The sequence below is a fragment of the Sitodiplosis mosellana genome, unplaced genomic scaffold (assembly GCF_009176505.1).
Source record: "Sitodiplosis mosellana isolate CC-2019 unplaced genomic scaffold, AAFC_SMos_1.0 Smas_scaffold_6165, whole genome shotgun sequence".
Taxonomy (NCBI): Eukaryota; Metazoa; Arthropoda; class Insecta; order Diptera; family Cecidomyiidae; genus Sitodiplosis; species Sitodiplosis mosellana.
Window position 1 is genome coordinate 4,127,687 of NW_022601406.1, and position 22,890 is coordinate 4,150,576.

The window sequence follows — 22,890 nt, forward strand, 5'->3', positions numbered from 1 at the left end:
CAGCAATCACACATCTAGTTTATGTCATTTGGTTTCCATACACCAGATCCTTTTCCACTCTTCTTCGTAAGTCCATTTTTAAATTTAGCAAAACGGCGATTGTGTCACAAAATGCAACAATAACTGATAATGTGCTGCTTTTCGGGTTACTCTCGCTCATTCGTTCCGTAGCGCGATAATTGACAGACTCAACATCAAAATAGAATACATCGTCCAAAATCGGCATAATACTTTCATTTTATTTAATAAATCAACAAAGAGAGAAAAAAGCTATTTTTCCACTCTCCATCAGCTCGAATCGAACGTGATTAGCGATAGGATTTTGCATAGTTCAAAACATCGCGAATTGACAAGAGAGAAAGTGAATGCGCGACATACACGAAAAAAAAAACGAGTCGCCAAAAAAAAAACTTTCTTGACCTATGCTAAGCCCTATCGCAAACGCGTTGCGAATTTCTTCTCCAAAAATAGCCACATCTCGATGATTCTGCTTCACTTTCATCGCATTTACTTAGAATACGGCATTTATATACTTGGTGGCACATCAATTTCTATTTTTTGGGGCATTTCCATTCTGATATCCATTTTGTTGAAATCCATTTGAATTTTTTCCAATTAATCGCTCCATTTCAACAAATATCTTCTGTTTTTTAATCAGCAATTAAAATCATCCAACTCATGAGAAAAATGGTTGCGATAATTCCCAAAAAAAAAACAATGTCATACCAATTTTTACACCAAACAATGAAAAATTTTCGCCTATTCATAGAATTCTTTGCGATTGTGAATGCAATTGTTATTTTTCAGCTGAATGAAATTATCACGCTTTGCGTAGGTTTTTTTTCTCGTTTATATGTGACCTGATTTCGGGTGCCTTGTGAACAATTTTCGGAAATTGCGTGGGTTTCTAGGAAAGCATTGATGCAAACTAGTTATTTTCGCTGAACAACTCTTATTCAATTATGTAGAAGAGTTCACAGCTGACGATCAATTCCGTTTAAATTGAGCAACAGGTTTCGATTTCTTTTATCAATTTCTCCGTTTTTGAATGATTTTTTTTGGGTTTTTTAGCGCTATTTTTTTCGTGGAATTCTTTGTTTCGTTTTTTTTTTGCTTCTATTTTGATTTTTTTTTTCTACTTTCGAGTTCAAAAACATTTTTTTATTATTCATTGCAAATGGTTCAATTGCTTTTTCATGATTTCAAATGTTTGAATTGGTTCCGTTGATTAGACGTACAAACATAGGAGAGCAAAAGTGATTAGAAATGACCCGAAGTGAGTAATTAATTTGACATTTTCAAATTCACAGCGATAAAAGTGATTGATTCGAGAAGAAATTAGAGGTGCTTTTGAACATGCCAGATGAGGTCGCTATGTTTTTGATGATGCAAATAATGTGTGTAGAGTAGAGAAAGTAGAGTATGTGATTGAGTATGAAATAATTTAGAGTAGAGTAAGGAAAATGAAAGGAAGATTTTTTGGACAATGGACCGTTTTCGAAAAAAAATATGTTTGCTTCATATTCCTGACCATGAAGAACTGTTTGAATACTCATTCGCATTCGTTATTCATGAAATTTGAAATTCGCATTATTTTGAATGGAAAACCTCCACTTTGTATTCAAATGATCGAATATTATTTGTGATTTTGTAATGTTCAATCATTGAACTATTCTAAAATGTTTTCGGCCGAAGCAACAACAGATGAAAAGCATAAGCCAAAAGTCCAAATTTTTTTGTCTAAAGTCTATTTTAGCGACAAACAATGTAAAAACTCGAATGAAATGAAACGAAGAAAAGAAAAGAAAAAGCTGTTGGATTTTATGAATGTAAAACATTGGGTCTGAAATTGGTGCAATCAACCCATTGTTGGAGTTATATTTTATTTTCGCATTTCATGATGGACAATGAATGGGTGAATGAAAAGTGAAAATCGAAAAACAATGGAAAAATTGTGCTAATGGAACATAATCCCATTTGAAATGCATTATTTGAATATGCGCTGTGCAATTGTGCATAGAGATGTGTCGATACCCATTCATGTGCTGCATTATTCTTCATCGGTTGGTTCTCCTTTTGCCAGACTTTGGCATCGAAAGGAACTGGTAATTGGATTTCCAGGCTATAATTAATATTCAATTGTCCGAGTTTTAAATGGCAAAAGTAATAAATATTAGGAAAAAGAAGCGAAAGAAGGAATGAGGTGAATGGTAAGAAAAAGGAGACACACACAGAATCGAACGTATTATGGTCATGAATGTAAACGCAAAGCAGAATTGAAACGAAACTGTGACTTTCACAGGTAGGAATATGTGCAATGGTCAGAAAATGCTTCAATCAGAACTGATTCTTGCAAATTGTGATTTTCGGTCACACATTACAAATGATTTACAATGACCCAACTTGTTGGTGTATCGTTCAATGGTTTTCTTGCAACCGTGAATCCGAGGAGAAATGTGAATCAAAAGTGTTCTAGAATTGAACATGCTGAAATGTTCGAAAACTTAATCAAAAACTCCAATGCACATCACGGGTTTTTTTTTCTCAAGCAACTTTGAGTCGGTTCTACTTTATTTTACCCCCACCAGCTAAGAACAACACTGTAGATGTTGTTTGTTTAAAAGTGTTGATTTCTGATATTTTTGCTCGCTTTTGGTCAAAATGCGTTCGCATTTGGTTTATGATTTGTTTTCTTTTCTGCTTAGAACGAGCAGTTTATAACATGCAATCTGGACACGACTCTTTTTTGTTGTTGTTGTTGCAAAAAGTCTCATTTCGTTTGCCCTTTTTGTTGTTGTTGTTTGTTTACCTGCGTTGATGTTTGTTCAAACTCGTTTCTGTCCTTGTTTTATGATCTGCTATTGAGGATCAATATTCAAACGATTGAATGGATTTTTTTTTTATGGTGGATGCAAAATTTTGAAATGATGTGTCCGAGCGTTGTTTTCTATATTCCGGTGTACCTTCGATCGCCTTTGCCTTGAACCGACTGCTGAATGGGCATTGGCCTGAAGCGTCTTGAACATATTGCAAATGATACATTTTTAACGAGATTAAGATGCATTTTCATCATTTTATTGCCAACTCTCCATTGTCCACTCAATTGGCTTATTGTAATATCGCAATTTTTTTTTTAATGAAGTCTCCGTCTCCGTGCAACCATTCGTCGTCGTTCGACATATGAAGTTTGCGCATATTTTTGTTGCACACATATTTTGCATGTTATCACCTAATCATTTTGGTGTTTTGTTTGAAATTTTGGTGAAAATCGGTTGCGTTTACAGCAAACGTTACATATTAAACGTACTAAGAAGACCAATCTTGAGTTACAAATATTGAAATGAACCAAAATTATATCTCTGAAACAATGGGACGTGGAAAAAATGAGAAAAAGTTTGGAATGAAAAAAAGAATGGAGCAAGAATGGTGGAATGGCTAAATCGGATGCATTTGCTCTTGTCAAATCAAAAATTGAATAAATGTCGTGCGAAAATGAGCGTTTCGAACGCTTCGGACGACAATCAATGGCTTTTGAGGTAAAGTGTCGCAAAACATGATCGTCTAACACGACGGCACAAAGATGAGCCAACGAAGAAAAAAAAAGCGATTCAAGCCTAAACACATAGCATTTTTGAGAAGCATTCGATAAAAATCCAATGGAATCTCCAAATAATTGCGTACGCTTGCTAAACACATTCTCCATCTCATTCTGTGTTGTGTGTGAGCTTTTTTCTTCTTCTTCTTCTCCTCGCTGAACCGAAGTTGATGTCCGAGAATAAAGGGAAAATAAAATCAAACGTAAAGTCGTACACGTAAGAGCTGAACCCTCGGTGCGTCCATCAACTGCATGGGTAAATAAGGTTTATTTTTTTCTTTGCTTGCTTGCTTGGTACATATACAAAGACTGGCCACGCACATACTTGTACATAAGTGTATGCGCCGTATTTCGTCACGACGATGGACTACGCTACGCTGCTGCTGCTCTTCTCTTCTTTCTCGGGCACCGCTGCTGTGTTCAAGAGTTCGGCCCGCGCTATGTACACATGTTTATGTGTATTGGTGCGTGCGACTGTATCTCTGTTCCTTCTGTGTTTATGTACTTCCCTGTTTCGACCGAGAGAGCGAAGTAGAAATGGAATGGAAAAAAAATACCGACCGAACTGAAAAACATAAGCGAATAGGAAAGAGAGTGAATCTTACTCCGTTTCTGTTGCTTTTGTTGTTGTTGTTGCTGTTGCTGTTGCTGTTGCTGTTATTGTTGAATGTTATTGCGAGGACTATTGGCCGTAGAACGATATTAGTTAGGTGCAGGTTTGGAAAATAACTCAGTCGTGTTTCGGCATTGAATTGGTTCGCATAACTGAGGCACGGAGACTTTATTTTCCAACAAATACAAATTTTTTTTTACGTTTTTCCGTTTCGAAAGAGAAAACAACGTTTTTTTTTTCGTTCACCCCAACAAATAAAAAAACAACAACAATTTTTTACATGAAACCAAAAAAAGCGAAATTCGAAGAGAAAAAAAAATGTTTACACATTTCCAAAAAATACAACATTTTGAACAATCATACAACCATAGTACAAACTAAGTGACAATTTTTCATAGCCAATTTAAAGTGTTTAACAAATAAGAAAAGAGGAACAACTCGAGATCCTATTTTTTGACACAACACACCAACTAAAACAAAAAAAACATTGCCATTTTTACCGCATAAGATCGTCTTACATTTCAATAAGGAATAGTTAAAACAGACAATCAGTGCATTTTAAACTAAAAACAACAACGGACACATATTTTAGAGACAAAACGAAAATTATGAATATGTCAAGGAGCTACTAGTGTACTAAACAAAAAACAATATTGTGATTGATATCGAAAGAACATTCAAAATCAAAGTTTTTTTTTCGTGTGTGGGAGAGATTGAAGAACAATTTACACTACAACCATGCCGATGTCAGCGCTTAGTCTTTTACAAGATGCACAAACTGCCAGAAGTAAGTTTATTTTTTATTTGTTTCTTGGGTCAGATCATTTTGATTTTCCTTGTGAATTTTAAACGCAATTCCAAACGGAGATTCAACCGTTTCGAACAAAATATTTTTTTTGAATTTAAAACTTTTATTCGTGTGAATTCTTCCGCGTTCGGTTTTATTTCGTTCAATTATTACTTAGGATATTACCTTGTTGTAGGCCAAAATTCAAAATAGCACAGGGGTTTTATCCGTTTATTAATTTGTTTTTTTTTTTTCAAAAAAAAAATCCTCAATCATTTTTCATGGGTCATTTTCTTTGTTTAGATCAGATTCGAGTTTCATTTCTTTCAAAAGTGTTTTCTTTCAAATTTTTTAATCTTCAAAAATTTTCAATTTTTTTCTTCAAAATTTCAATTTGTTCAAAAAAAAAATTCGATTAAATTTCAATTGACCGCAATATTCCTCAAAATTACCTTTTAGAAATAAAAGAAAGCAATATTTCGGCATTTAAGCTAACAAGTGGATTTCCCTCTATTCATTTCCAGATGCAGCTCTTGCACTTCAAGCGAATTTTTTGGCAAATATAAAGCATGAGCACGATGAATTGAATAAATCGTCGCCATTATCGCCATCGTCATTGAGTGGGTTACCAAATGGTGGTTTACCCGAACACAGTTTATACCCAGGTCTTAACATCGGTATGTTAACGCCACAAATGTTTGCTGCAAATCAAACGGCAGCCGCATTACTATCAAAACTCTATCCGCATCCATCGTTTTTCCCCTGGCAATTGCCATTGAGCGCAGCTGCATCGCCACCAATTTCGCCCATTTCACCGGCGCTCAGTGTGAAAAGCGTAAAAAAGTTAAACAACAACAATAACATTGTATCAACGACAACCAACGAAGAGCTAACCAATAACAATTACAAATTAAATATTCACGATGATTTAAAACATGATGAACATTTACTGACCAAAGCCAGTTCAATTGCCAAAAAATCAAAGACCCGCAAAACCGTCTCCAGCTACAAACAGACTCGTATTTTGTATCAGCCATACACAAATTTGGAGACATCACCAATGGGCATTAGTCCGGGTCCAATAAGCCCACCCACCTCCGGTTCATCGCCACAATCGATTGGTTCGATGGAACATCAATCGCCGTCATCATCATCGATTCGTACCACACCAAACAAAGAGCCAACCCGTGATAAATCGTTCACATGCCAAACATGCAACCGATCATTTGGCTACAAACACGTTCTGCAAAACCATGAGCGCACCCATACCGGCGAAAAGCCATACGCGTGTGCAATTTGTAGCAAACGTTTTACACGTGATCATCATTTGAAAACACATATGCGATTGCACACGGGCGAAAAACCATACCATTGCGACCATTGCGATCGTCAATTTGTTCAAGTGGCCAATTTGCGACGCCATTTACGCGTTCACACCGGCGAAAAACCGTACGCCTGCGACAAATGCAAATCGAAATTCTCCGATTCGAATCAATTGAAAGCGCATATTGTCATTCATCAAGATGAGAAACCATTCCGATGCGACACATGCAACGTGACCTTCCGTCGCAGTCATCATTTAATGAATCATAAATGCACCAGCAGCCCACTTACACCAGCCATGTCACCGGTCATGTCCATTGACAACAAATCCATTACATCACGGTCCGATGCAAGCCAAGATGATCTGCTCGATTTGAGCACACAAAGTGTAGTCATGTTTAAGCATTTGCATCTCAGCCATCCGGGCTATCCAGGGATTCGTAAACTGCCAACACCAATCGAACACGAATTGTACGAACAATGCGCCAAAGAGAGTGACTACAGTGACGCACAAGATATGCCATTAGATTTAAGTATCGACAGTAATTCGGACAATGGCGATAAACGTGAACACAAACCATATTCGATAGCCGTTTGATCCATTCAAAGCATCCTCGATATGCCCACACACTGTTCGAATTACTTAAATCCTCATTAAGTTTTCAGAAAACTAACAGCAACTCAAATGGTGTTGAACATTCGACGTAAGTACACAACTGTTGTTCAGATTTAAACTCAAGTCATTTTTGGCTAGAAATATTTCGGTGTAGAATTTGATTTGCGCAGAGATTCGAAGAGAGAAATCGTTTTTTTTTCTATTTGTTTGTTTAATTTTGCTTATTTTTTTCGTCGATCTTCGATTCACTCTCTTTTGGAGATTGGGATTTCCAACAATTTTGAAATTCGTTTTTCATCAATGTTTGATATTTCATTTTGTAATTGAAAACATTTGAAAAATTTAAATCGAAAAAAAGGAGAAAAATCCATTCGAGGTGATGAATTGTCGAATCTCACAGAACTGATCACTGACCGTGCAATTTTCAAATGTTAAAACTGACTGTAGATTTTTTTTTCGTTCTATTTTTCTCTCTCAATGTTTCGTTTTCTGTTTAACGTTGTCGATCGCTTGCGTGCGCGTACCGTTTTGTTAAAAAAAAATTCTGCACCGTTCAGTTGGGAGTTTTTGTTTTTTTTTTGTTCAACGAAACAACGCGTTATTATTTGATTTTGTTTCGTTCGTTTTTTTTTGTGCATAAAGAAAAATGAGCAAAAAAAAATCCGTTCAGTTGTTATAATTTGCGGCTAAGATGGGCGAGCGCAAGGATCGAAGTAAAGAATTATGAAGATGTTTAGTTCGTAAGCAAGCCATAATATAACCAAAAAAAAAGAAAGATGAACAAGTCGAAATTATTAAATGAATTGTACAATCTAGTGAAGAATGAAAGAAGATGAAAAAAAAAGTCTAACAAAAAAAAAACAAACTCCACGTCTTAGTGTTTAAAAACTCTGGTCGACTGATAAAGTACGGCCAATTCTGTCTAATCATTAGTAAATTTGTAAGTGAAATTTAGTCTCCTTCGTTATATTAAAGAAAGAAAAACTAATAAATCAATTTTCGTACGAAATCCGTTCAACTTATTGAAGAAAACACAAACCTTCACAAACGAACATCAACCATTGTATATGGTCCAGTGGGGAGCACTTCATTTGCCAAAAACAAAAAAACAAAACGGATTGTCATTTTTTGATACAAAAAATTGTAAATCAAGCCTAAATGTAAGCAACACAAATCAATTCTGTTATATGGAAATGGGTGAAATATATTAAAACAAAAGAAACAACAACAAAAACACATACGCAAATTCACACACCAGAGAGAATCTATATCAGGGATAAATATAGCTCGAACAATTTATACACAATACAAATGAATATATATATATATACAACAACAAAAAAGAGAGGAAAACTAATGTCTTTATTGAGATAAAAAGAAGAAGAGAAAAAACAGCAACAACAAAATAGATGATGATTTATATTGTAAGACGTTTTCTTTTTCACTTTTCATCTCTCGTCCCCCCAATCGTAATCTACATTTAATATTCATATTTACATGTAAAAGTTCTATTTTTAAATGAAAGAAAAGCCAAAAAAAAATATGAAAAATCAAATGAGTTACCGAATTACCAAATAAAAAAAAAACAACAGTAACTAATTCAGAGAAAAAAAAACACTTGATGAATTCTGATATGAAAAAGAAGAAGAAGAAGAAGTTTGATGATGATGACAAAAGAGAAAAATTACGAAATATTTAATTATTACCATTTAATTACCTTTGCCATAATCGAATTATATTGTATATGTGTAAATGTCATTTAAAGCATACGAGACAGAAAAAAATGGTGTTTTTCATTATTTTATTTATTCCACATAATGTGTAACAGTGAAGAAATAGGAGACAAAGAACAATTATTGTACATGATATCAGCATTGAATCATAGAGTAATAACAACAACCTCAAAAAAAAGAAATGAAGAATCCTTTGCCAAAACCAAAACCCTACATTTAATTTGACAAAGAAAAATTTATTCAATAAAATTTCAATTTCATTTTAAACAAAAAACAAAATCAGTCATGCGATGTTTTCCTTTCTTTTACAGCCTTTTTTCAGCCTCTTCGATCTGTTTTCTTCTTTTACAGCAATCGATTGGTTTGTAGCATTTTACTGGTTTGTAAATGGTTTGAAGAAGAGAAGTTTTATCGCTAATGAGTTGCTAAGCTTTGCAAGAATGTCGGTCATTTTCGGCTGATATTCGTTTTTCATTCAATCAAAATTTAATTTTCCCTTTCATTTTCGGTCGTTTTAACTCAAGCTCATTAATTATGCCTTGCTACTACTCAACTCTCTAGATTTGTCTTCAAGCTGGACTCTTTGAAGTTCAATGGCTATCTCGGTTGTGCTGCGCGTATGCAATCCATTAGAGTAAAGCATCAAGTGCGATTTTCTGCGAATAATCTAAAGTCTTTGAATGTAACTTCCGGTTAGGAATACGTATTGAACATCGCCGACGGCCATTCTCCAGTTCTTACCAATTTAGATCTATTAAGAGGAATTCCAAGCTCTTTTCTCTCTCTCTCTCACTCTCTTCTTCTTTTTTCCATTTTCGCCCTCTCTTACACTCTATCACTGTCTTTATTTCGCTTTCTCTCTTGATTTTCTTTACTATCTCACGTGCTCGCGAGATCTTTTTCTATACAGATTTCATTTCCATAATGTTTTGTCTTACTCTCTCACTCTCTTCCTTTTTTATTCTCTCGCTCTCTCTCTCTCTCTCTCTCTCTTGCTGACTCTCCCTCAATCTATCCACACGAGAAATGTGTCTTTCATTCGAAAATCACATCCATTCCGAAACTACATGCAAAGTTCGATCGATTAATGACATCTTTTTTCTGGTCAAAGTTGTGTAGAAACTTTCAACTTTTTGATTACCGGTTATTATCGACTTAATTATGAACCAGAGCCAGTACACTGCCGAAATTCTTGTGCTCATCCGTTGTTTGTTCCGAGAATTTTCGGTTCGATAAAAGTTATCTCTATGAAATCATCATGAACATCGGTGAGTTTGCGTTTTGAAGGGGAAAATTTCCAAAAATTGATGACACCAACCGAACGAGAAAACCAGTCTCAATGTAATCAGTTGTCAATGTTTGAGAGTAAATATAGACCACGATAATGTATAGGCAACCGGATTTTTAAGCAGCAAGTTCAATATTTTGATTACCATTTGTTGTGTACTCATATCAATTTATAGTTCAAATGTAGTTTTGCGTCTCTTTCTCTCTCTCACTCGCACTCTTTGTATGCCTTTGTCTTTGCCTTTTTTTCAAAAAGCCCAAATCATTATGGTTTGCGGCGATGATAATCGGTCATACGTGCACGAACTACCGCAAAACCGGTTAAACTGTAAAACCAACTCCATTTAGTGCGTTTTATTTCCACCAGCAGCGACGAATTGCATTTCGCTGATAAAAATATTATTCTCGCTTTTGGCCAAGCAATCAAGTTATATTCAATTAATAGAAATCGACGAAAACGAAGAAAGAAAAAATTCCGGGAAAAAAAGGTCCATCGTTCGATTCGGACAGGATTACTATCAATTCAACCAAAAACAAAGGCATTTTATTTACATTTTAACCAAACCGATGTGGCGGCCACCACCACCGCCATCACAATCGATTCCAAATGAAATCGACAAGTTTTTATCACATAGAAAAACATTTGCGATAGGTCAACAATATGACGTGCATCGACGAACAAACGAAACGATTATTATAAAAATTCAATTAAAATGTCGAAACGAACCGACGACACACACACACACACACACACACACACATCATTTTTGTGCGTTAGATTAGAAGCATGAGTTCTCGTTACTTCGGCACACAGTTGTACACGAGACAACACACAAAATTCGCCCAAAGTCCATTCTATTCCGCTCATTTTTACTCGGGCCCAGTAGAAATGCGTTCAGCAACACGAAGAAAAAGGTTCGTTCAAACAACAAATGCAGCCCATAAAATGTTTAGAGTAATGTGTCTTAATCGTGTTAAAAATGCATTATTCCAACATCAAACCGAAATTCATTCAGATGATAAGGAGCAAACCGAACATGGCTCTGCTGTGTGTGTACCGCACCAACGCAAGATGCAACCGAATATGCAAAGAAACGAAATGAGAGTAAAGAAAAAGTAGTGCAAAAACTAATTTTATTTGCATATCATCATAAAAACTGTATATTCTGCTCTGTTTGCGAATCGTTCCGAAAGATTTTATAGGGTTCATGTTGACAATGGGACCATTCGAAACGAAGGCACACACAAAACGAGTTTAAATAAACATTTTGTGAGAGTCATTCGCCAAAAAAAGAGAGAAAGAAACGAGGTACTAAATAAACAGAAACTTTAGACTTGACAGGTAAGAATGTGTTGACCATTGCAGGCGATGTTCCTTTTCAAACCGGGAAAAATACACACATTCGTTGCGAAAATGTTGTGTGTTGTTGTTTTTTCATCTTCTCATTGCCGGGCAATGAAAGCAGAAGAAAAAAAAATTGTTTCGATTTATTGCAACGAATGTGCATAATTCCTTAAATAAACAACGGCGATTCACAAATGATTGCTCTATTAAATGGACTGGAATGAGGTAAAAAGAACAGGTAAAATTGACGGCAATGTACACCATTGACGGCAGTGGTAAAATTTGTCAACTGGACAATGTAAATCTCGTCAGAAAGTGTGCATCAGCATATAAAGAAACAAAATCTTGGGCAAAGAGCACGAAACCCCGATTTTTTTTTCTTTTCGTCCAAATGAAATGACTAGATTTTTTGTTCGGCCATTCAAAAATCACATTGCAAAGAAGTTATGATGCTTCAATTACTCGAAGTTGAAACTCATTTCCATGTGCTATTGTCTTTTGGCTTGCGACAAGAACTGGGCGAAAGAAAGAGAGAGAGAGAAAGAGAGAGAAAGGAAGAAAGAGAGAGAGAGAGAGAGAGAGAGAGAGAGAAAGAGAGAGAGAAAGAGAAATAGAGAGAGAGTATATACCTACGTGTGTCGAGGATAAATAGAAGTGGACATTAGCAATCCAATTATAAACATGACTTTCCACACTTTGTTCGTTCGGTAATTTTATACTAATTAGTTTTGTGTAGTTGAGTTGCTCGGGTGTTGGTTCATTGTGTCCGTTTGGGCTCTGTGAAATTGAATATGCAATATGCATACGTATTTTGGGCTGAGCCATACACACACTCCCGTCTTTCTCAGTGTCACATTCATAAATAAATTCGGAGAGCACAAATTTAAACCCTTTCATTACAAGCGCTACTCATTGTTTCAAACAACGACCGCACTGATCTTTATAGACCAGTGTAGTCTAATCCTTTCATGAATGAAATCTACACACACACACCGAACGGTAGACGTGAATGGATTTTTATTTTCTTGAATGTGGTTTTATTTCAAGCGCACTTGTTCATTGAGTATTGTTGCTGACAGTTGCCTTAGATCGAAATAGAACAACCAGACTGTTTTCATCTTGAGTCTTGCGAATGAAAATATAATTTCCGGCGTTGCCACCGTTTTTGAAAGAATGTTTGATCTTTTAACAGAGAAAGATGGATTTAAATCTACCTTAGGTGGACAAACACATTTGGCGGATGCACCTTTTTCAACATTGCAATGGCCGATATGAATCATGGATGGAGATATGAATTAGACCAATGTGAAATAAAACCAACGAAACAAACACAACGAGACAAGCATCACCAACCGACAACAGCATATGTATAGAGTATACAGTAACATGGGAGAAAATTAACAAATTTAGAGAAAAACAAAGAGAAACCAGAATTCTCGTTGCGCTCAAAATATTGCGTCAGAGCGACAACGGTTTTCCCAAACCCAATGAACGCATGTCGACTGTCCGTTAATAAAAAAAAAATCAGCGCGCGAAAAATGCTCAGGTGCAACCACAATCAAAATATGAATGTCAAATGTTTACACCGACAAATGTTTTGTTTGCTCATCTTGAGATTTTGATCGAAATTCACATACAAACACACACACACACACACACACGCACACAGGTTTGATGTTTGTTCCTGTGCCATACACATTTGGGCTACTTTTTGGACAAGCATTTTGATGTAATCACCGATGGCATCGAATGTTTGCATGCGTTCTCTTCCTTTTTTTCCCGTTTTCGGTTTGTTCTTCAAATGAATCAACAAATTTACAAGTGAACGATGATTCAGAGTCTGATTTTTAGACGCCGACTCAAACGCAAAGATCCATTTATTTGTTAATTGTTTTGATAATTATAAATAATTTTTTGCTGCTATTCCTATTCATCCCAAAAATTTAAGTAAATTCATAATTTTTAATAACAAAACATAGTCATAATTGATGCATGATCTGTTCAAGTGAATTATGCGATAATTACTTTGACGTAAACAATGAATGGGTGCGGACGTGGTTGAACTCGCGTTCGCGCTTTCCATTTTCTCCCTGACGTCTCACTTACTAGCCGATTGTTTCACGTCTTTGATGAAAGTTATTATGGACAACCTTTGCTAAACGCCCGAATTTATTGTTAGTCAAAGCGCGTCCAGTAAATCCTTTACGAACAATGACTATTATTAACAATGATGTAACAATCAAATGCAATCGACGGGCGAGTGAGTTGAGCGAAATAATGTGCTGTTGTCGTCATCATATTGTTGCAGATGGAAAGGGTGTACATTTTTTCCGACTGATTTGGCTGGTTATTTTCAATCCGGCACAATATCATCAATATGTAGTTCATATTTCGGTAGTTCTCCGTCAGGCCGGCATGTGTATTGTTCGGTAGTTGTGGCGCGCATTCTTTTTTTTTTCTCGCAACATGTACGCACATCATAAAATCTAACCCGATAATTACGTTTCAATTCATTGTGACGTTGACATGTTCAAGAGATAGAGACACGGGCATCTCTATATCGAGGTAGATGCGCGTGCATTTATACACTCGCTCGCTGTCGCGCACAAGCTTAAAACGACCGAAAAAAATGACATTAGTTTCACATCGATCATGCTGAAGTATGGCCATTGTGCGTATTACATAAATGCATTGTGCGCCGGTGACAAATAACAAAACACCCCAAACGTTTTTTTGCGTTCGATTTCAATTTACCGAAATTTTTGCTTCTATTTCATAGGAAAACAGTAGCCCACCAATTCTCTTGAGCACATGCGAAAACAAAGAAAAAAAACCCATCAAAATCAGGGAAACATTTTTCAAGAGAGAGAAAAAAATTATCTCCGTTGTGTGTGTACACAATTTTTTTTTTTCTATTTATTTGGCAAAAATAACGCAGGAAAACGGAGTATGTTTAATCCATTCCGATTGTTATTTGTATTGTCAGCAGAGTCGGATGGCTACACAATCATGCTGCTACGTTTCCAAATATTCGGAAAATGAAAAAAAAGAAGGTTTTTGTATCTGAATATGTTGTTACACAACCCTATTTTTCATCAACAACTCTCTCACTCTCTGTGTCCCTTTCCCTCTTGCTCTTTCGACGGTGTTGCCGCACCCAGCTCGCACAGTTAGTGGAACGAAAAATAAAGGAGTTGATTTGAGCACGCGAACATAATATTTTTTGTTACACAACTATTGCTACAATTATCATCGATCGAGCACACAATACTCCCGTTGAGTTAACCGGAGTGCGAGAGCAAGGACATTCAAAGCACGAGCTAATTTCTCGAATAAACGGCATACTGTGTATGTGTATGGAAAAATGCAATATGCCACCAAAAATGTGTAAAAAACGGAAATTTTTCTTTAAAAAAAAAAGAAGCATTTCGCTCGATTGAAAAAAAAGGGGAAAACCCTCGAAGCATTGTTGAATTAAGTAGTGGGCAATAGCACCGCAATGAATTTCAACGGTTGGTACATGTGGCTTTGCACGGTTCCAAGTGTGTATGCGTGAATTCGATATTAATTTCCAAAAATTAGGAGGAAAAAAATAAGGACGCTGTCGCGTGTTACTGCAACTAATTCATTTGTTGCCAGCTCAATGGTGGCCAGACAACTGCCTTTTTTGTCACCGGGCTGGATTCAGACACATTTCGAATGCAAAAAGTCAAATTTCAATTTAATGGCGACAAAAGTGCTAGTTCTTTTGGTTCCAGTTTTCAAGGATAATTACAAAATAGCTCCAGATTAGAGAGACAAAAAGTAAATTGCTAGTCTCGGACCATTTGAATATTGAACGGAAAAAAACAACTGAACCATTTTTGGTGGAAAAATAAAACGAACAAATTAAGTATTCGGAAACAAACGGTGCATTCAAACTCACCGACCATCAACTTCAAACGGATTAGGAAATATAGCACAAATGAAACCATAAAACTGAAACAAATAGGAGAACAAATAAACATAACGGAAATCGCATTTTTGTGTTAGGGTAAAAACTAAATCGATTTTCAACACACGAAAAAAACTGACAAAAACACTGAGTTTTTCGTTGTTTTAAATTCGAATTAGGTGCTTTTTGAGCGTTGATACTAGGGTTTCGATTCGAGCAAAGAACAAATGGGCCGTATTTTAGACTCGACTTAATTGGAAATGAGAGAAAGCCGAAAATATCGAATACAATTTCATCAATTTTTACAAAGTAATTGAATTTTTTGACGAATCCATGCACAAATTTCATGTTTATCATTCAAAAAATGCACATCTTTTCGATAGTTATAACGACTTTTTGTCGAAATATCGGAGATTTTCAATTGCTCAAAGTGAACTTGATTTCGTTAATCAATTCCGCTCAAATTCCTTTGTATTTTGCTTGAATTAAAACCTAAGTCAAATCCCGCAAGAAAGAAAAAAAAACTTCGAATCATTTCGATCGTATTTCCGTTATTTCCGCATCAATTCAGATCAATTTGTAATTTGGTAACGCGTGCGCTGCAGAAAAGGAGAACTCAACATCAACAACAACAAAACACCGATGAAATGTGTTCATCTCAATGTGTTTTGTTGTTGTTCTTCTTCATCATCTTTTCTTTTATTAATCAAGAAGTGTATCTGGTGGAAAAGGTGCAGTGGCACATTTGATGTGAACGCGCGCGCTATCGCTTTACTTGTGTTGTGTTTACGTTTCAAGATTAAATCTTTAATCGTGTTTATATTGTGGGGTGGCATTTTGAGATATTTCGTTGTGTATATCGGGCTATGTGCTACTTGGTGCAGCCGCTCGGTCGCAGCCAACACGAGACACATTGCGCATGTTTATTTTGATCGTTTAATTTGTTTTCATTTACGCAAAAGGTAGAACAAGCGGATAGGACCGGGGGGAATGAATGCGCACTGCGATAAATATGAGCACGAGCGGAACTATTTCGGTTTTTTTTCTTCTCTTTTTTCTTGGTTTTTTTATCTCGTTTGGTGGTGACGATGGATACGGTGCACGGCAAATGTGTTAATGAAGAGAAGAAATGTTAATGAATTTTTTGACATTTTCCGATCGCAACATCGAGATACGACATTTGAAATTAGCCTAGGCCAAAAGCGGCCATTTTTTTTCTCGCCTAATCACTTTTTCAATTGGAAATTCATTTTTGAATTTTGGAAATTGATTCCCGGTCATTCTGAATTTTTCTATTATTGCCCAAAAAACCATATTGCAGGTGATGACGTTTTCATTTTAATTCCAAGAAAATGACTAAACATTGAAACGAAACGAATGACTCAAAACTGAAGAGAAAAGCAAATCGTGTATTGAATGGCAACGGTTAAGAAATGTTTGCGGAATCGAAGCGTGACATTTCGTTTGAATCCACCTTCATCGATGCGACTTGAGAGATGAACGAGCACACTTCAAAAATCTATCGAATCGCATTAGAGTGCAATAGTCTGTGTCACGGCACTTATGAATCATAACAAACGATCACGAATCGTGCCATTGTTAAGCGAAATTTATATATTCCAATCGAAATTCGGACAGAGAAAGGGAGAGAGGGTGAGAGAGAAAAAGAGAGAGGAGTCAGATTGAGAGAAATAAAAAGACTTTTCGAAGTACAGAAAGAGAATGAGTAGGATAGAAATAGCAAAAATGGTAGAAATAATATGCAATGATCGGGTGTGAAAAAGATCGAAGTCGACATTACATACCGAATCGAAATCATTGCCAGCAAAACAATGCACAAAACGAAGCTGAATGACAAAAAGTGAAGAGGAAAAAAGTTGCCGTAGATGCTGAATGATATCTTTTTGGTTCGAGATGTTTTTGTTGTGTACAAATAAATTTATGATTTATTATCCATTTTGATTCGAACAAACAAAAAGTAAAATACACCAATTTTCAATTGGCTCGCAGCAACAATGACTGGCTGTGTTACAATAAAAATGAAGAATGACAATAAATTCTGATGCATTCGTTACGTTGTGCACAATCGAAAAAGGTTAAAAAGGATGCAATGTTAGTGGATTGCCTGAAAGCGATGCCAAAAAAGTTTCAGTATATTGACATGGAACCAACGCATAGTGTCTCTTTGAATCGTGTGTGTTTCAACCGCCCCGAAAGAATTTGCCAAACCTTGCTCGCTCTTTTTTCATCCATAAATTGCCCTTTATTGAAGAGTACTTTGGTAAAAGAAAGTTTCACATTCAAAAACTTGTTCTTCTTTTTTGCTTCAAAAAAATAAACCATGCCAAATCGCTAGTTCAACTGAAAATTATGGATTCTTCGTGAAAAAAAATGAAACAAAAGTGTCTATTGAAAATAATAGAATGAAACGAAACAGCACACAGTCATGCGGCTTCAACCGATCGAAATTCTGGGCTCAAACGCAAGAGTAAACAAAAACATGCATGAGTTCATGTTTGTACGGCTTCAATAAATATAATATTCGAATGGTCGACAATATTTCGGTTTTGTTTATGACTCGCTCTCATGTTATTGATTATACTCGACTACGGCATTCGATAATCGTATAGTCAAATGTATCGGTTTTTGTTTTGCTTCGCCGTTTTTCTAAATTCGCATGACGAAACGTTCATTGCCATTCTAATCAATGCAGATTTGATTGAAAATGTGAATTTACTCGCGACAAAAAATGATCAGCGCGCAAAAAAAGAAGATGAAGCAAAACAAAACGTAAATCAATGGACACTTTCTGATATTGGTATACACAACAAATCAGTCGAAATGTGTTATCATTTTTCAAGGGAATAATATGCCAAATTCAATGAAAGCAATTTAGAAAAATACGACGCACAGCGGTTCAAAACATAAATAAATCGAAAGATGACAAAAAAAGATTTGTTTGGCTAATTCACACTCGATTGAGATGTCACATTCAAATGCATTTTTATTGCTTCATTTTCTTCTTTGTTCTTCTCAATCTTCTTTGGTAATTATCAACTGTTCGGGCTAAAAACGAGCAGAAATCATTGCGCATTGTCGCAACAAATTGTAAGGGTTGAACTGCACGTTTTGAGTTCATTCGATAAATTTGTCTATATTTATCAACAACTTCCTGCAATTGTGCCCGTAATCAGTATTGGTCTGTACGATGCCATTGGTTTTTTTGTTCGTTTCATTTCGTTCGCTCTTCGATTTTCATTTTTTTCTTGTATTGAAAAGTCTGTGACACAAAGCGCAAGAAGAAAAAAAAATGATATAATAAACATTGTTTTAATAATAAATTCATTTTACATTATGAATTTGTTGGAGATTTGTTCTCGTCGAAGCAGCTGCGCAATAAATTTCATTCATGCTATTCTATCAATTAAAAACCGAGAGAAGAGAAAAAAAATTGGGAATCATACTCGATTTCGCCTCAGTGAAGAAGAAAAAAACGAAGCGAAATTCGAAACGAAGGACCTTTCATTAATGGGTCGACTCAGACGGGATGATACGCGGGCCTGGTTGATTTGTTGTTGTTTGTCGTCAGAAAGAAAAAAAATGGTGGCTTGGCTTGGCTTGACTTAACGATAAATCAATTATGCTGTGTGTGAATATTTCGCAAGTGCCATCTCTCACACTCCATTCAGTGTCGAGTGAAATTTAAGAAGGCGAACAAATAAAAAACGACATGACGATATCGAATCATTTTGAAATTGGTTGCAATCGGTCATTTGTTGTTCCTTTTGTTTCCTCTTTCACCCGATTTTTTCATTTCGTTTCTTCACATCGCCGTTTCGGCCAAAGTGAAAAAATACACACGCAAAATTGAGTGAGGGGCTATCGCGCCGAGCGAAAAAATTGGCCATTTGCATTTTTTCCCCGTGATAAGAGCTTAGCTTTAGCAGTCCCCATCATCGTATACCAGAAAACAATTAACATATCACGCCCGATATTGAAAAACTCTTGCACGATGACATCCTGTGTGTGCTGTTTTAATCAATCGAACCGACCGGCCAAGCGAAAATCGAATCGGCAGCGAGCGCGAACGCCAGAGAGAGAGAGAGAGAGAGAGAGAGAGAGAGAGAGAGAGAGAGAGATAGAGTAATGGAATTACGCAAAAACACAAATGAATGACAAATGAGTTTCGACAGACAGCAAGTACAAGGCAGAGATTGTAAGATCGGCTAGAGTATATAGAGAATGTGCGGAAAAAAAACTATGTATTTGAAATTGAATCAATTTTTCATTGTATTACACAGTATCGACCGACCAAAAATACGTACGAAATTGTTCGGTACACAAAGTTCAGTGGCTTATATAAAAATGAACCTGCGAGACTATATCTCCCTTGAAACAACTGCCGTTTTTCGCTTTCTCTTTTTTCGTTCGTTTTATTCGCGTTGCAGTCACTTTGATTACAAAATTTAGCGTATTTTTTTGTTTCAATTAATTGTCTTGACTTTTTAAATTTCATTTGAAGAGAATGTGAGCAAGAACAGAAAAACCATACGCAGTAATTATCAACAAAATGTTTGCTTAATATAATCAGATGTATATGGGCAAGGGTCAGGCGCACGGTAACGTTACCGACGTTTTTCACATGCTCATTACTCCGCTATCATAATAGATATCAAGAAAGAGTAAAAGCATAAAATGTAGCTAATTGTGCTAAAATTCATTTATTACAATGATTTCTGCAATCTCTGTACTTTTTGTGTTAAATATGTGCAAAAGAAAGAGATGATGTCAGAAGAATGTATGAAAACTTTCGAATTTTTTAAGTTTTTTTTTACACGCTTATATCTCTACAAAAACCAAAAAAAGGTTCCATTTTATGATTCGATTATTGTTGCCCCTTACTCGATCTTCATTTTTTGTCTTCACTCTTTCGAAATATCTCTTATAATGACCATGTTATGGGCACATTTGTAATTCGGTAACGTTACACCTCCTGACCCTTGCCCATATACACTTTTGGAATTTTATGCTCTCTCTCTCTCTCTCTCTCTCTCTCTCTCTCTCTTTCTCTCTCTCTCTCTCTCTCTCTCTCTCTCTCTGTCATAATCTAGGCGTATGGCAATATATGAAGATGAAAATGCGATTTTTTTGCCATGAAAAAGGGATGACAAAATATATGGAAAGGAATGAAAAAAGAAAAATGCGAAATTCAATCGATAAGGCTCTATCTCTTGACACTCGCATTGAACCACCTCTTCTTCATCGAGGCTAAAATGGAAAAGAAGAAACAAGTCTCATGACGCTCTCGCCCTTTGCAACAAAAATTTTACATTTTGATCGAATTCACCGAATTTACATCCACCACCATCACCTGTGTTCATGATTGAAAATAAGTAAACAAATTATGATTAGTAGTATTTCATTTTAATGAGTATTATGCTTAATGGACAACGTCCAATACACTCTTCAAGTATTATGCTTAACTTTGATGATTCAATTTTCATTTTAAATTCAATACGTGTTTCTGGGGGCTGACATATACAGTGTCAGCTATATATTGGATAGTTCTGTGGTTTGCCACGTAATGATAAACTAATGACAAACCATGACGCTAATGTGTATGCTTATTTATCTGTAAAACCATTGACGTGTTTATCAAACGTTTTTTTACTACTTTCATTGATTATATTGTATTTTAAATTAGTAATCTAAGCATTTTAACACGTCCACTTCTGATATAAAAACCGAAGTAATTAGAATAGTAAAGTCCTAATTCACTGTAGTAACAGTAAGAAAGCAAACGAAACCCCAAAATGCATTTCAAATTTTAATTGAAGATCCAACATCTGCCCTTTGCTGTTCCGAGAGGAACTCGTTTCGAAAGAGACAACTTTTTTCCCGCGAAAAACTAAATGTCTTCATACAAGCAGTTTCTATTCCTGAACTGCAATCTAAATGCGTCTGCATTTTTGCTGCCGAAATGGAAAAAAAAAATTCCGGTCGAAGTTAATTGAAACGATTGAAGTGTCTGTTGATTGTTCGGTTTCGGTTCGCATATTGATTTTGAACATATGAAACATGTTCGTACACTGATAGCTTTATCAATAGGTTGATTGTTTTAGTTATGGCCATTTTTCGGAGGTCTGATGAGTTGTGGATTTTCTATACGTATTTTCAAATAATCGTTTGCAACCGGTCGCGTGAGCGCGCGTACTCTGCCAGAAGCAAAACAGACGAGGAAAAAAAATATAGAATGTAAAATAAATCGAAACGCATAAAAGGAGGAAACGACATTTATGTTATGGGTCGATTATTATCAAACGCATTGCCTAGTACCACTTAATTTTATCAATTCAATATTTCATTTCGGCATTCACATTTACTGTGGAACATCAAAAAGAACACACACACACAACAAATACTAAATGCACATACATACACTCATGGGGACCATAAATTCAATTGCTCCTGCTGAATTGTTGCTTGGATTGTTATTCCATTTGAAATTGACCGCCATCAGCCATCTTACCGAGAGAAAAAAAGATTGTCAAAAAATTGATTTGCAAGACGGCGGCGGGACATCTACGTGAACCATTCTCTAATCGAACGAATTGCCAAATAAACTGATTGAACTGAAAATCAACAAAAGCCAAAACTAAAATGCGTTACTGTGAACCCAAAACGAGAAAAAGAAAGAGAAAATTGACAAATCGCAAATGCATAATATTCGTAATGTTGTCTATATCTGGTGTTTGTACAGTGAAGGAGCAATGTCATTTCAAGACACATCCAATTTTTTTTTCTTGACTGGTTGACTCGTCGCAAATGTTCAAAGTGTCGATTTAAACTCATTGTTTTCGTCGACGACATTTTTTCGGGCAAATATTTGCTTCGACTAATCCAAATGGAAATTTTCGTTACTTTTTCAAATCATTGAACGGATATGTTTGCATTGCGATTGATGTGATTGCATTGCACGCTATGCTCGTGATTCACTTTCTCCCTCTCACTTACAGCGAGATCTTTTCCTTGCTGTCGTCTCATTCCATTTTTTCTTCACTGAGCTCGTTCGTTCAATTACAAATCGAGCATAGTGATTGAGAGCAAGAGTGAGAGAGTGAAGGAGAGTGGGGGGGGGGAGAGAAAGCGGGAGTCAAAAGCATAAGCAAAGTCGTGAGTAAGAGTGCAAATAAACGAGATGCTGTCCATAGAAAATGCGGTGCCCGTTAACATGAACTGCTCGTTGTTGTTGCTTTTTTTTCAAACAAAAACATTGGAAATTTCGTTATTTTTTCTTTTACAGACCATTTCAGTTAGAGTGTTTGAAGTGGGTTGTGGGTTGAAATCCTTGTCTGACATTCAAACTGAGATGCGCGCTGCTCACGACAAATAGTCGTCAAAATATGCAAGCAACAACGAAAAAAATGCGCCGAAAAAATGTTGATGTTATTCATTTGCACACATATTTGTTGCGCATAAATGATCGAATGATAGGCGCCTCACATTTTAGAGTACAAAGAATGCAGTGCATTAGCCGACCTCTTTGATTGACTCGAAAAACCTTCACCTTTTTTTTGCCACCAATATTCTCAGTTATTCAAGAGCGAGCAAAGCGACAAAACAAAAATGATCCGACACACATTTGGCATTGCAATAC

The 22,890-nt window shown here is 36.0% G+C and overlaps 2 protein-coding genes across 3 annotated transcripts in view; both read left to right on the plus strand.

The window, feature by feature from the left end:
* Nucleotides 1-22,890, plus strand: part of LOC129574893 (cysteine--tRNA ligase, cytoplasmic) — a 349,418-nt gene that overhangs the window by 90,387 nt on the left and 236,141 nt on the right. Inside the window, exon 10 of one of the 2 annotated variants that reach the window (XM_055457514.1) lies at nucleotides 14,576-14,585. The exons of the other annotated variant lie outside the window; for it this stretch is intronic. The gene's annotated coding sequence lies outside the window, so the exon portion shown is untranslated. Of the gene's footprint in view, nucleotides 1-14,575; nucleotides 14,586-22,890 lie in introns of those variants that run through there. 2 annotated transcript variants of the gene reach the window in all.
* On the plus strand, nucleotides 4,328-7,918 carry LOC129574901 (protein krueppel-like). Its single transcript, XM_055457526.1, has 2 exons — nucleotides 4,328-4,995; nucleotides 5,520-7,918. The coding sequence occupies exons 1-2, from the start codon at nucleotides 4,947-4,949 to the stop codon at nucleotides 6,914-6,916; spliced, it is 1,446 nt and encodes a 481-aa protein (XP_055313501.1). The 5' UTR covers nucleotides 4,328-4,946; the 3' UTR covers nucleotides 6,917-7,918.

Bases quoted from the DNA above. Each gene is read 5' to 3' on its own strand.
- LOC129574901 (XM_055457526.1), top strand. From the start codon at position 4,947: ATGCCGATGTCAGCGCTTAGTCTTTTACAAGATGCACAAACTGCCAGA. The intron at 4,996-5,519 runs GTAAGTTTATTT...ATTCATTTCCAG, and splicing joins AGATGCACAAACTGCCAGAA to ATGCAGCTCTTGCACTTCAA.